This window comes from Mastigoproctus giganteus, chromosome 4 (genome assembly GCF_048544385.1).
Source record: "Mastigoproctus giganteus isolate SK-2022 chromosome 4, ASM4854438v1, whole genome shotgun sequence".
Lineage (NCBI taxonomy): Eukaryota > Metazoa > Arthropoda > Arachnida > Uropygi > Thelyphonidae > Mastigoproctus > Mastigoproctus giganteus.
Window position 1 is genome coordinate 195546769 of NC_143578.1, and position 14521 is coordinate 195561289.

At 37.3% G+C, this 14521-nt stretch overlaps 1 protein-coding gene across 2 annotated transcripts in view; it reads left to right on the forward strand.

The window, feature by feature from the left end:
* Positions 1-14521, forward strand: part of LOC150087302 (uncharacterized) — a 78690-nt gene that overhangs the window by 6569 nt on the left and 57600 nt on the right. The window contains exons 1-2 of one of the 2 annotated variants that reach the window (XM_090371966.1): positions 4824-4905; positions 11460-11631. In XM_090371966.1, coding sequence (XP_090228092.1) covers positions 11503-11631 — 129 coding nt within the window. In that variant the 5' untranslated portion in view covers positions 4824-4905; positions 11460-11502. Of the gene's footprint in view, positions 1-4823; positions 4906-11459; positions 11632-14521 lie in introns of those variants that run through there. The other variant, XM_090371967.1, reaches the window with a different exon arrangement.

Sequence of the window (14521 nt, forward strand, 5' to 3'; positions counted from 1 at the left end):
GAGGTCTGCGCGGTAGCACAGTGGTATCGTCACCGTCCTCTCCACACCAGGTGGAAAAGGCCTGGGTTCGAATCCCGTCGATGACGCGAGGAACTTTAATGGGTTTTTTTCACTCCGTGGCTGAGTTAGTTGGTCTCAGGCGTAGATAGCAAGGTTTTTCTCTCCAGTTACTGGGGCTTTTTCGTCCAGCAAAACAGGCAAATCAACCATAGAACATACGCAATTTACAGACACAAATAGGGGTTAATGTATTTAATTACGGGTAACCCTAAAATAATAATTTGATTTTTTTTCTTTTTCGAGGCCTGAAACAAGCACTCTTGCCCAATTCTCTCTTTAACTTCCCTTCCTGGCAGGGGACCGAGACGACTCGTCGCCTCACTCTCCTCCTACCGCCATTTTCCCTGTGGTGGTTCTTACTACTACTGCTAAACTTGGGGCGCCTTTCCTGTAGTCCCCATACTTCTTCCTGTCACCCCCTGAGCCTTCGATCTCCCCCCCCCCACTCTACCTTTGTAACCATGTACATCAGCCCTCGGAGTAAATTTAACTCGAATCCAAAATTCAGTCAACCTTTAATTCTTTTGGAATAGTGTTCACCCCCTTTCTTCGGGGTACACCTGTGGCGTCTATCCTGCTTCAACTGTTCAATCGGTTAGGACAAAAATCCGAGCCCTCGGAAATCAAGGGTTTTAATGACCCCCGATTTCTGCAGCAACAGATCGCGTTGTGTTTTGTAATGGAAAGATCACTTAGTGTCTCTCCACCCCGCAAGAATCTATTTTCTTTATATATTTATCCTGGCGTGTTTCAAGATGCTGACAGAGAGAATGCGACATACAAATAACACATAACAACATTTATTACAAACAAAAAATGTCATGCATACAATATACTTTCATTCAGTATTAATATTTGTAAAATGATAAGAGGAGTTTCCCTCAATATAGTACATAGAACACTTCCGTATGATACTCTCCAGAAATTAAAACGAAAAACTTACATTAGAGTAAAAAATAATTAAAAACCAATTAAACACAATTAAAATCAATTTAACACAATTAAAAATATTAAAAAGAATCTAACGAAAATATTCAGAACGATTTTCCTTCCTGAAGCTGACAACGCTTTTCGACCGTATGTCGTGATCACAGGAATGAAAATTACCGAATAGGGTTGAATATGAAACTTATATAGTGATTATTTGTTTCGCGCATGCGCGTAACGGTCCACGCATCGGAGATCAAATATGGCCAACGAACATTAACAGATTCTGCAATTAATAGTCGCGTATAATTACGTTGGACATTAAGTATTTTGGCCTCGTTAAATAAAAAAGTATGTTTTTTGTTAATGGCATGAAAGGCTAATTCTGACACTGCTGAACGAGAAGCACAAACTGAGGCTTCATGTTGATTTACACGAATATTCAGAGAAAAACGCGTCGAACCTTTGTAAGACGAGTCGCAATCACCGCAAGAAATGTTGTACACCAGGTCATTAATTTGTGTTGCGGAAAGTGAATGAAATAGTCAATAAGAGTTTTAAAAAAAAAATGAGTTAGATAGTATGAATCGGAGCTGTAATGCTCAATACATTCTACGTTGATATTACCAATATCTAATTATGTTTAACTATTTGATTATGTTTTGCGTTTGGTTTACTAGGAGGAAGGAAAAAGTATCATTGGTACCTTCGAGAAATCATAGTTATTCCATACCTTATTGAATAAACACTAATTTCTGCATATAAGAGAGAATAAGAAAGGAAGCATTTAGTTCAACATAAATTTGGCTGTTTCACACATTTTCATTCACAAGTTAAGAATGGTCTGCTTACCAAGTTATGTTGGTTTGTCCTGGGGCCCACTATAGAAGGTTGTTCCTTCTATAGTGGAGTAGACTATGGTCTTCTCTGGCCATCACAATTCTATCTCTTCAGCCAGAACGGATGGTGCGGACAGCTACTGAAGAGGCTTGGGCGAGACGCCGATGGTGACTTAGGCAGTGACGGCGACCAACATCGATGACTGCAGGGATCCACTATACAACGGCGAACCTAGAGCAACTAAGGCGATGATCTTTCAGCAAACATAGGAACGATGGCGACCAAAACCAGCAGAGCCTACGACGGTGACAACCCTTTGGTCTCATTTTGGGCCCTTTTTATATTCTGTGCTCTCCTTTGTCTTCTAGAGCAAAACTCTCTCATTGGCCACTGGAAGTCACGAGTTTCCTGTCCAAGATGGTCCAGGAAATGCTCATGCCCCAAATGGGTTCCCTCGTCTCTGGGTGTTTTACTTGGCGTCATGGTGTCGGAGACATTAATAAAAATGCCCACCTACTCTCCCATGGCTGCTTTCCCTTTCGGCCAACCTCCGACGCCATCCTGTATTCCCATCTCTTTCCCGGTGGTAAAATCCTTTATGTATCGTGAGAAGCCAGGCTCCTGCATTCCTTTCCCTTTGCACATTAATTAATTCATTTCTAGATCTGGTAGGGACTAGGACGACTTTACCTTACTCCTTATTAGATATGGAGAGAAATTCGTATAACCTAGTTAGAGCGAGAGGTTTTCACGTTCCCTGGGACCCAAACTTTGCCTAGTTACAATGGGAATAATTTTCTCTATTCTTCCAACTGGAGATAGGTTCCCAATAGTTTCACGACTCAGGCTTGATATTGCTCTGTTACAATATTGATAACTGATTATTAATTTAGATTTGTTGGAATTACAGGGAAGGTAAAAACTTTCGGGCTAGCAATAGCATTATTAAAGATAAGCCCCACGCATAACTTTTTTTTTTTTTAGGCCCTAGCTACTGAAATCTCCGGAAACTAGGTGGCGGGGCCTGCCAAAGTGTTGAATATACTGGGTACCCTGACCTGCCTCCAAGGGGGAAGTGAGGGCAACGGCTAAATGGTCGAGATACAACATACCATGACACTATACAAAACAGGACACTGCCCATACACTTTTTATATAAATCTCTGGCTTTTACAGACCTTTGTGTTACACCCACAATGCATACAACACGGAGATGGGGGAACCCCTAGTGCCGTTAGACATCAAATACTTTACACTTTACTGCGTCAGAACTGTAACAATTATTCCCTCAGTGGCGCTTTTTTTTTTTCTTTTTTTTTATTAGTCTCTTGATTAAATAGATACTTCTCTGTTATGCTCCGAAACGACAGCACACGGTCATAGGTGGTTCCAACATACATATATGCAAGAAATATCCATTTTGAGGCATATTCGAATGTTCAATTGTATAATTCTTCTTTGACCCTAACTGCTCAGTTTATTGCAATTGTGTCGTAAATTAATAATCGCAATTATTTCTTTTTAAATTAGGCATTTATTTAAGTTTAATTTGTTTAACAATTATTTTTTAAATTAGTAATAACATCTTGTGAATGAGATTTACCTCCCGTCCGTTTTTTTTTTTTTTTTTTTAGAGTACTGTTAAGAGACTATTTATTTATTTATTTATTTTATTAACCTCAAACTACAATAAAGATCGCCCTTCTCTTTTCTTTCCTCTTCCTTACAAAGTAATACCGAATGAGAGAAAATATTCTTTTGAATTCTAATATTGAAATAATAAACGTCTCATAATGTTAATCGATACTGTATATTCAAGAAGTATTAAATCAATATTTAGCAACAGTCATATTCACAGTTAATATGAACTAATAGCAGCAGCAGTTACATAAAGATAAAATTATGAACTATTTGTTTAAAATAATACATTATTATTCATTCTGTATACAGTAAACTTAAATGAAAAGTTCTCATTAAACAACATAAACAAAGTTTATTTTTTTATAACTTACAAATGGAAAGACAAGTACGTACTTTATTCATTACTTGGAAGCGGTGAACTCTAACGCTAGCTACCGTTGACTTACTTTCGCTTTCAGAAACATATTTAGTTATCAATTTAGTTAGCATTTGTAACCATACAATTGCTAATTTGACATCCCTTCATGTTTCGACTTCCCCTATAGGCCTGATGACAAGTTTCAATTGATCTCCGAAACGTCGCCAAAGTATTAAGTGTAAATTGATGTGATTCACTTCAATAAACATTTAAAACTCTATCACGTTTAATTTTTCTTTAAAAAGTAAAGTTTACATCTTTTTTTTTTTTTTTTTTTTTTCTATAATCTTGCCAACCGTGACACTTTTCAGGAACGTATTACTGTAAATGTGATTCAAGGGATTACTGTAAATGTGAAACCTAGTACAGTACTGTATTCCTTTTCCCTTGCTTTTCCACCCAGGGCATTATTTAAATACACATACTTTAGCTATCGCTTTATTTCCCATTAGTAGTAAATACATATGCAAACATGCAACATATAGCAAATCATATTCTCTCTTTTATTACGGACCCAGCCGTTGACAACCTATCCAAAGATTATTCGTCGCTAAATGGGTCTAAAATTACTTTCTATATTTAATTAATCGGGATACAGTCAGAAACATATATTTAGAACGAGCAGAAAATATACATAATTCGCTGCATATTTTGTGCCTATATACAGAATTCACTTGCCTCCGCGTGCACCGATAAATTGAATATTTTCAGATCACACAGTTCGTATGCTCTTTCCATTCCTATGTCGTCTGGTTACGCACAAATGATTGGCTGAGCAGAAGCAGACGCCACAGTACTTGGTGCCATTTAGACGCAACAAGTGCTGTTATTCGCTACCATTTGCTTTGCGTGTTGGGCGCGCTGTGGGTTTTTACATGTTTGGTGAGTATTGCTGTGCTTGTCATCTGTGGGATTGATAACTAAATATGTTTCTAAAAGCGAAAGTAAGTCAACGGTAGCTAACGTTAGAGTTCACCGCTTCCAAGTAATGAATAAAGTACGCACTTGTCTTTCCATTTGTAAGTTATAAAAAAATAAACTTTGTTTATGTTGTTTAATGAGAACTTTTCATTTAAGTTTACTGTATACAGAATGAATAATAATGTATTATTTTAAACAAATAGTTCATAATTTTATCTTTATGTAACTGCTGCTGCTATTAGTTCATATTAATTGTGAATATGACTGTTGCTAAATATTGATTTAATACTTCTTGAATATACAGTATCGATTAACATTATGAGACGTTTATTATTTCAATATTAGAATTCAAAAGAATATTTTCTCTCATTCGGTATTACTTTGTAAGGAAGAGGAAAGAAAAGAGAAGGGCGATCTTTATTGTAGTTTGAGGTTAATAAAATAAATAAATAAATAGTCTCTTAGCAGTACTCTAAAAAAAAAAAAAAAAAAAGCGACGGAAGGTAAATGTCATTCGCAAGATGCTATTGTAAATTTAAAAAATAATGGTTATATAAATTAAACTTAAATAAATGCATAATTTAAAACGGAATAATTGTGATAATTAATTTACTACACAACCGCGATAAACTGAGTAGTTAGGGTCAAAGAAGAATTATACACGTTGCATATTGTAATATGCGTGATGGCTCAAAATGGACAATAAATAAATAATCTTTATTTGTTATTCCCTTTACGGCAGTAATTGCCAGGGGATAATATTTCTTGCATATCTGTATGTTGTAACCACCTTTGACTCTGCGCGGTCGTTTCGGAGTATAACAGAGAAGTATTTATTTAATCAAGAGATAAATAAAAAAAAAAAAAGAAAAAAGGGCGCCACTGAGGGAATAAATTGTAGCAGTTCTGATGCATGCAGTGTCGGGGCTAGAATTTTTGTACCTCTATTGCAAAGATCATCGAAGGCCCACACCATGCTCTATGTTTATTAACATGATGCACCACTGAATTACTGGTGAAAATATTAGTTCATTATATATACATATTAAAGTAATATTCAACAAATGAAAACAAAATAATTTGCCCTTTTATTACGTGTTTTCGCGGTAGCAGCGTTGATATAATCAGTCTCGCCACAGTGCGCGGAAAAAGCCTGAGAGCGAATCCCGTCAATGTGGTGAGAACATTTTATGTTTTTTTTTTTTTTTTTTTTTTATCTCCTTTCCGGAAACTCGGGTCCAGCAAACAGACAAATCAACCACAGAATAGACGCAGTTTACAGATAAAATATACTGTCGCCTAAGCGTCTTAGTTGCTTTGGCGCTCGTACATACAATACCATCTTTTATTATTTTTAATTACTAAATGACTTCAGCACATTAGCAACCGATACCGGAAACGTAAGAGATAACGTATAGTGGCTCTTATTTATTATTATATACAGGGTTGTTAAAATTAAAGTATCCCTATCCAGAGAGCTCTGGAGCGAGTTCTAAGGCTCGTACCGAAGAGAAATTTGGACAACAGGTATAATAAAGAATGCGCTCGCCATTTATTGGAAAAAAATATATATATTTACAAAATTTTTCACTGTATGGCGCGTAACTATCTTAGTTACGATTATGCTTTTATTACGATTATAAGTTATTGCCACAGCGCCACTACTCAGCTCTACCGTACTGTATAAAAGCAAAGCAGTCTCTTCAAAATCATAGAGATGTTTGCCTGCACTACAGCAGCAATACCATGCAGAAAAAGGCGCTATTAGTGAAGCTGTACTATCAGAATAGCAACAATGCAGTTGCGGCTATCAGAGGATTCAGGCGTCAGAAGCACATAAGGCCCACGTGGATCTATGACTGTTTGTGCTGTCCGCAAAATCATTGCGAAGTTTGAAACGACAGGACATCTTGGTGTTCAACCAGTTAGAGGTCGAAAACGAGGGGACATCCTCTGGTGTTGAAGACGTGGCTATGGCTGTCGTGGAATTATCAAGTCAATCTCCATGTGGTAGCGCAAGTGTGCCAGCTGTTTCTCGTGAAGTGGACATGCCGTATTCCACTGTAAGGCTAGTAATGCATCAGGTGTTGCGATACTACCCTTATAAGATGCACATGCTACAGCAGCTAAAGCATGGTGATGCAGATATTCGCTTCACATACGCATTTCAGTTTCTGGCGTTTGTTGTTTGCTTCTTGTTTGGTTTTTAGAAGCATTAGCAACTAAGGCCATATTGCTCCGGGGATATGCGGTGGTCATTCCCTGACCTTTCCGCATTCTCCGTATTTGGTGGTGACGGGCTCGAACCCCGGTCTAATCAAGAAGCGTGTGCTACGCACTGCTGCTCCTTCCCACCTGGTTACGGAGGCGCCAGTTTCTGGCGTGAATGACAGTGGATATCACTTGGCCATGTAACATCCTTTTCAAGTGATGAAGCCCACTTCTGCTTAAATGGACAAGTGAATACGCACAACTGTCGCATTTGGGCAACAGAAAATCCACGAGTTATTCAAGAGGTCCTGTTGCATTCTCCAAAAGTGACAGTGTGGTGTGGATTTACGGCCACATTCATGATTGGACCATATTTTTTTGAACAGGTGACACCGACTGGACCCCGCACATGTTCCGTCACTGGGCAGCGATATTATGAAACGTTGGAAAATTTCGCAGTACCAGAGCTGCAACAACGTGGGGCCTTCAGGATACCATATTCATGCAAGATGGTGCGCTACCCCATATCCACTGTTGTGTCCAAAGATTGCTAAGGCAACACTTTACAGACGAACGGGTCATCAGCCGTTGTTTCCAGACATTTTGGCCACCCCGATTACCGGACCTTACGCCATGCGACTTCTGGTTGTGGGATTTTTTGAAGAACCAGGTGTATCGGGAAGGATGTCGAACTCTGGTAGATCTGAAGGAGATAGCATTAGACGTCATGTGGCTATTCCAGTTGACATGTTACGTTCTGCTGTAGAAAATGCTGTTCTTCGAATGGAAACTGTTGTTGACCAAAATGGAGGATATATTGAACAATTGTAGAGCTGTTCGAGTGATTTGTATTTCCACAGCGCCATATAGTGACAAATTTTGTAACTAATTTTTTTCTCTCCAATAAATGGCGAGCGCATTCTTTATTGTACCTGTTGTCCAAATTTCTCTTCAGTTTGAGTACCAGAACTCGCTCCAAAGCCCTCTACATAGGGATATTTTAATTTTAACAACCCCGTATATCTTACTACTGTTATTATTATACTGTATAATAATAGTAATATTATTATTTAATATAGTTTTCTTTCTATAATATTTATGCCCAGTCAACAAAATTTTTTTTTTACATATACAGTATCACTTTGTGTTTGCGCTGTGCGGTGGCAAGGGGTGAGAGGGACCAGAGTGAAAATGGGAGTTCGTATATATAGCTAAAGCGTTTTCTTTTCTTTCTTTCCTTCTTTTTTTTTTTTTTTTCGTTTATCTGCCAATTTCCAGTGGGGATTTCGAAGATGAGCAAACCTTTGCTCATCTTCTAGAACGTTTTAACAGGTTTTAATTTCACATCTCTAGTTGGGTGACGGAAAATTTTGTAATTAATCGTCCAGAATTTCTTATAAAAGTTATTTGAAATAGACTGAGTAAAGACGAGGATGACACCAAATGAAACACTTTCTCTTAATTAAAACTGATAATAGTAGTTTCGAGAATAATCAGTCAGAGGTGTTATTTTACCTTCAAATCTTTACTAATTATTTTCAGATCCGCGATGTTATCTTTTAATATTTTTAATACATATTTTAATTTCATCTTCACTTCCATAATCTGAAGAAATGATTTGTTTCAGTTTAATTAATTTGATTGGTTTAATTATTTCAGTAAAACGGGAAACTACCAAAGAATACAAACTATTACAGATATGTTCGGGTAGGGGAAGGGAACCCCCTCCGTGTGAAAATGTTTCTTTTTGTTTGTTGTATGCCCACACTGAAAGAGATCTACTCCTCGAGGGAGTAGATAAAATTAAAGACACTTCACAACTTACAGATTTTTCTATGGGAAGAATATTTTAGTGATCCCGTTAGGCTTGTTTTACCAGTCCAGTAAGCGATTTAAGTCTCAGAGTTTACGCTTTTCGGGCTCTTATTATTTATTTATTTATTTATTATTTATTTTATTTTATTTATTTTTTTTTTTGTCGGTCCCAACAAAATTCCTGTAGGAACAATATTAAAATTTTCGTTGAAATTACGGTTTCGTATACTTTTTCTGTTATCAATTTTCTGTTCATTTGCTGTTTCATCACCACCAGACTAAAAATTGCGATGGAAAAGCATATGGATTTTTAGCAGCAGCACCATCTAGGGACGTGCACAGCTTACTAACAACGGTATTTTATCGAGAATTCCTGCAGTTTTGCCAGCCGAACGGAGGGCAATTCATCCATTAATGCAATTTCTACTATTCGGGTTTGGTGATTTTGGTGACGTTGAGAAGGCCTACTGCCAACAGTCAGTGTATTTGGCTTGATGAAACGGTAATCCGGCCACTGATCTATGCCAATTATATTAAAAATATTTCGCTGGTGCCTAACAAATCAATTAACGGGTTCAAAATTTCTAATTCTATTACATTTTATTTCAGCTAGATATTGTAAAAAGTAAAAATGAACGATACCTTCCCGAACATGGGTGTCGCTACGTATTTCACTGACCATATTAATAACGGTTGCTTTCCGGTGCCGAAAGAAATTTCTCAAAATTGAAACTAATTAAAACCTACTTTTGGTCCTCAATGAAACGAGAGGCTCACAGTTGGCAATGTTGTCGATTAAAAACGAAACTGCTAGTAAGCTCTCTGGGCTAAAGGTTCGAAAAGTAATTTTATTTTGTTTTTAAAATGTGTGTATTGCATTTTATTTCTTGTTAATTTTACAGCTAAATATAGTTATTTTCAAATAAATTATAATTGTCATTTAATTAATTTATTTGAAAATTCTAATTATCATTTAATTAAATAGATTAATATTTAAATAAATTTTTAATACATGTAAATAAATAAAATATTTATTTAAAACCCATTTTAAAATAAAAATATTTCTTGCGCTACATTATAACATTTTTTTTTTTTTTTTTTTTTTGTAAAGCGGAATAGGAGGGCGAGCGGCTCTATTTCGACAAATGTGTGCTCGATGAAAGTCAAGTGTCTGAAAACGCCAATATTTTCAGAAATGAAGTTTTAATAATTGATGAATTTATTTATTTTAATCAGTTGAAGCGCACACTTCACTCTTGTACAGCACTACTGTACATGCTATTGAAGTATATAATAAACAAATAATAACATTAAAGTAAAATGTATATAGCACTGGAATAGAGAAAGTAACATCGTTTGAGAGTAAGTTTGATGACAAGTTAATGAAATGGTGAATGTCAAAACAGGTATCAAGTTGGTTATTCTTGAAAAGGCGATACTAAACTTTGCAGGAGGTGCGACACCGGAGTTGTTACTAAGTTCGCAGAAGCTACAGGCTAGGGCGCTTCAGCTGATACAAACCAATTTTTTCGCTGAAAAATGTCAATTCTGTACAGATTATTGGCACGAGTTGTTCGTTATTTATGTCCAGCCAGTTCTCGAGATTTATTGGGCGTGAACATCCTTTGGAGGCTTCTGAGCCGGTCATCGTTGGAGCGTACAGTTCCGTTCAGTTCAATTCCGTATGATCCTCTGGCTGCGAGGAAGAGAAAGAATTCCAGAAAGGTTTGGTGCGTCTATTCTTGATGTGAGTAATTTGGCCAGAGTAATCATGATGGTTCTGATTATAACTAATGAATAGATCATTGGATCATTCCTTAAGAATGATCCAGTTAAGGATGGTGTAGACTGTAGAGGGTGCTTCTTGAGACTGTAAATGGTTTTCGAGTCTCACCGTTTAGCCTCTGAAGGATCCAGTATTCGATGATGTGAAAGCTTTTGAGTCGAATAGTAAATAGAGGGCAACAGAGAGACACATTTCAGGACGTTGTATTACGAGAATTGGATGATAAATGCCGGTGCGTTATTGCTTTGTTCTCCAGAGAGCTGCAGAAGTTTTTTCCTTGGTATTTGCAAAGCAGTGCGAGAATGTGAATTTATCCCAGGTGACTCCTAAATCAGAGTTTGCGTGATTGTTGACAGGAGACTGTTCCGGAAGCCTGTCATGTTTTTTTTTTTTGCTATTTTTTTAATTTCGAAATAGAGATCTTAGTAGACTCCAATAGTTTTGAGGTATGCTGTTGGCTTAAAGTTATTTATGGAAACACTCATATTTTCACCCTTTTTTTTTTTTTTTTTTATGTGAACCCCAAACACGAGAGGTATTAGAACCTATAGTACTTAGTACCGTGCTTGGGTTAAAGGAGACTTGTTCAATAACTCGTTCAGCTAACTCGTTCAATACATTTCGAAACTGATTTCCATGCCAGCCACGGCATGTTACAAACTTTAGTTGTCAGTACTGATTATGCCATCCATTATTTCAAAGCAATTTTCATTATTTTCAAAGCAAAGGCAGCAGTTAAAAGTAATTTTTGTTTAAAATAAGATTAATAATATATTTTTTTGTTTTGTTTTGTTTTGTTTTGTTATGACATCCAAGTACATTTATAGATTCGTTTTTCAGCAGTCATGAACTAATTCTCCAAGGATAGAAATCTTCCTCACTGATGAAAGATAAGTCATTGGCGGCGAAAGCACCTTTGTGCAGCAAAAAATATGCAATTATTGTGGCAGATACTACCTTGGAAGCAGCCCTTGAAAATGAACCGACCGTCGCTGGAATAACTGTTAATCAGGTAACGTAGTGATAGATTTTCTGTCCCTCATTCTCTGTGTTGAATCCAAACCAACGTATGTATAGCTTAGCTTAATTTTCAGCACTCACTTCATAGTAATCCGCTTAGCTGGTGGAGAGTTTTACCACATACATAGTGGTTATAGGATTCTAATAACTTACAGGGATTATGGGTTTAAAACTAAGTTGTGGGCTATAAAAAATTTTTTTAAGAAAGGAAAGTGCACCTTCCATTCCAAGGTTGCCATTAAATTAAATTAAATGAAGGAAAAATAGAAGCTAATAGTCGCGCACGAGCGACTTTCGAGATTCCTCGTCTTCAGTTAGCTATAGTGGGGGGGGGGGGGGGGGAAGAGCGCGCTTGTGTTATATACGGGTTGGGTTCCCGAAATACATTTCAGTGCACGTGGAAACTTAATGCGTGCTAAATTACAAATGGGGGAGAAATTCTATTTTTTCTTCATTTAATTTAATTTAATGGCAACCTTGGAATGGAAGGTGCACTTTCCTTTCTTAAAAATTTTTTTTTAAGAAACCCACAATCCCTGTAAGTTATTAGAATTCTATAACCACTATGTATGTGGTAAAACTCTCCACCAGCTAAGTGGATTACTATAAGGTGAGTGCTGAAAATTAAGCTAAGCTATACATACGATCTAGTTATTACATTACAGCACATAAGGACTCCTTAAAAAATCAAGAGTCCAAACCAACGTTATCGAAGGATGAGGATTATAAGAGTTGAATCGGGTAAGGAAGGAAGGGCGGGGATGATTTACAAGCTAGCTTGAGTATTCCTTGAGACATTTTTACGAGATGTGAGAGACTCCCCCCCCTCCAAGTTCCTGAATCCAACACTGGATTCAGGAACGTATAAACTTCGGTTATACGTAGCTACATTTTTGTTTTTAAATACGTAATGTAATCATCATTTTCAGAGCTTCAAAGCAGAGGCAGTTATGACTACGGATATACTTCGCTTAACCAGTGGCGGATTAAGGAAAATCGGGCTCTAGGCAAGATTCTCATTTCGAACCCCACCTAGGGTTGCCACCTTTCAGAAATTGTAATGGAGGAATACAGATGAATGGGTTAAAAAAGGTCTTCTATTACTTGTTTCTTGAAATTCTTGTCTTGTTTACTTGAAATTCACATAAAATTCACTAAAAATTGTTCGAACACTCGTTATGTTTACACATTCGGAATAAAACATTTGAACTCTATTATTGAAGTTGCCAACTTAAATCAAATAGTTCATACCAACGTACAACAGAGGCATTGATTAAGTAACTAAATCTACCTAACCAATGTGCGACTAGAGCTAGCTGTTGAATCGTCGCGCCTGGCGCGGTATACACGATGATTCACCAGATAGCGCGGCGTGCAAAGATTGATCGGCGCGAAACAAGTGGAACATTATAAATTTATTTGAAATAAAATAATGAAAAAATGTATAATAAAACCGTTTTACTGGCCCCAAAAAATTACGGGCCCTAGGCAGTTGCCTAGGCCAAAGTCCGCCCCTGCGCTTAACGACAGAGTTATGTCGACATACGACTTGAGAACGAGTCGTAAAGCGAAATGTCGTTAAGTGAATGAAAACTATCCGTATATTGCCATGTTATGATGAAAACAGATCTGTTTCCTTGAAAAATAAATTACATAGAAAATTTCAAGAAAAAGAATAAGCTTACTATTTTCTGTAAATGACTAATGAAAACTGCCTAGCTGTATTACAGTGTAATATTAAAGGAGAGAGAGAGAGAGAGAGAGAGAGAGAGAGAGAGAGAGAGAGAGAGAGAGAGAAAATTTTAAACTACGTTGATCATTAGTTTATTTAACGTGAAACTATCCACCAGCAGACTTATAACCATGGAAGTAGAATTTAAAAAAAAAAAAATGAATGTTTGTGCTTTTTATCTTTTCGGGCAGAGACGGTGAAGATCCTGTGTATTAGCATTAGCATTAGTAGAGGCATTTGATGCAAGAAAGCAAGCTTATGCAGCATCAGCCAAAAAAATAAGTAAATAAATAAAAAATAAATAAATAACCACTTCCACTTCACCCCTCTGTTCGTTCAAAATACCTGTCCAGCTGAGTCTTAAACTTATTTAGGCTATCAACTTCCACGAGGGATGGAAGTCTGTTCCACCTACCAACCACCCGCTGGCTAAAGGCAAATTTCCGCACGTCTATCCTACATCTGTCTTTCCTCAATTTGAATTTATGCCCTCTCAGGTGATTATTCTGAGCAAGAGGAAGAATCCCATCAGCATTGATCATGCTCAAACCATTCAAGGCTTTGTACACCTCTATCAGATCATCTCGCTGGTGCCTAGTTTCCAGACACTGTAATTCGCAAAACTTAAGCCTTTCTTCGTAAGAGCACCCCTTTGTCCCATTCACCAATCTAGTTGCCCTTCTCTGTACTCGTTCCAGCAGCTCTACATCCTTCTTGAAATGAGGCCTCCAGGCCTGTATACAGTACTCTAGGTGTGGCCTGACCATTGCCTTATACAAGGGAATAATCACCTCCTTATCCCTGCTAGAAAAATTCCTATATATCATTGACAATACACCATGAGCTACTCTTGCAGCCCGTCTGCACTGCTCAGAGAACTTCATATCTGCCTGCGCAACCACCCCCAGGTCCCTTTCACTCTCTACCACTGTCAGTGTAGTACCACACAGTTGATACGTTGCTCTGGGGTTGCTGTTTCCCATATGTAGTACTTTACATTTGTCAATGTTAAACTTCATTTGCCACCTCGAAGCCCATCTGCTCAACCTTTCCAAATCCTGTTGCAGCAGCATAGTGTCAGTAGTGTCCTTGACAACCCTGCCAACCTTCGTACCGTCTGCAAACTTGGACATTAAGCCTGATATACCAT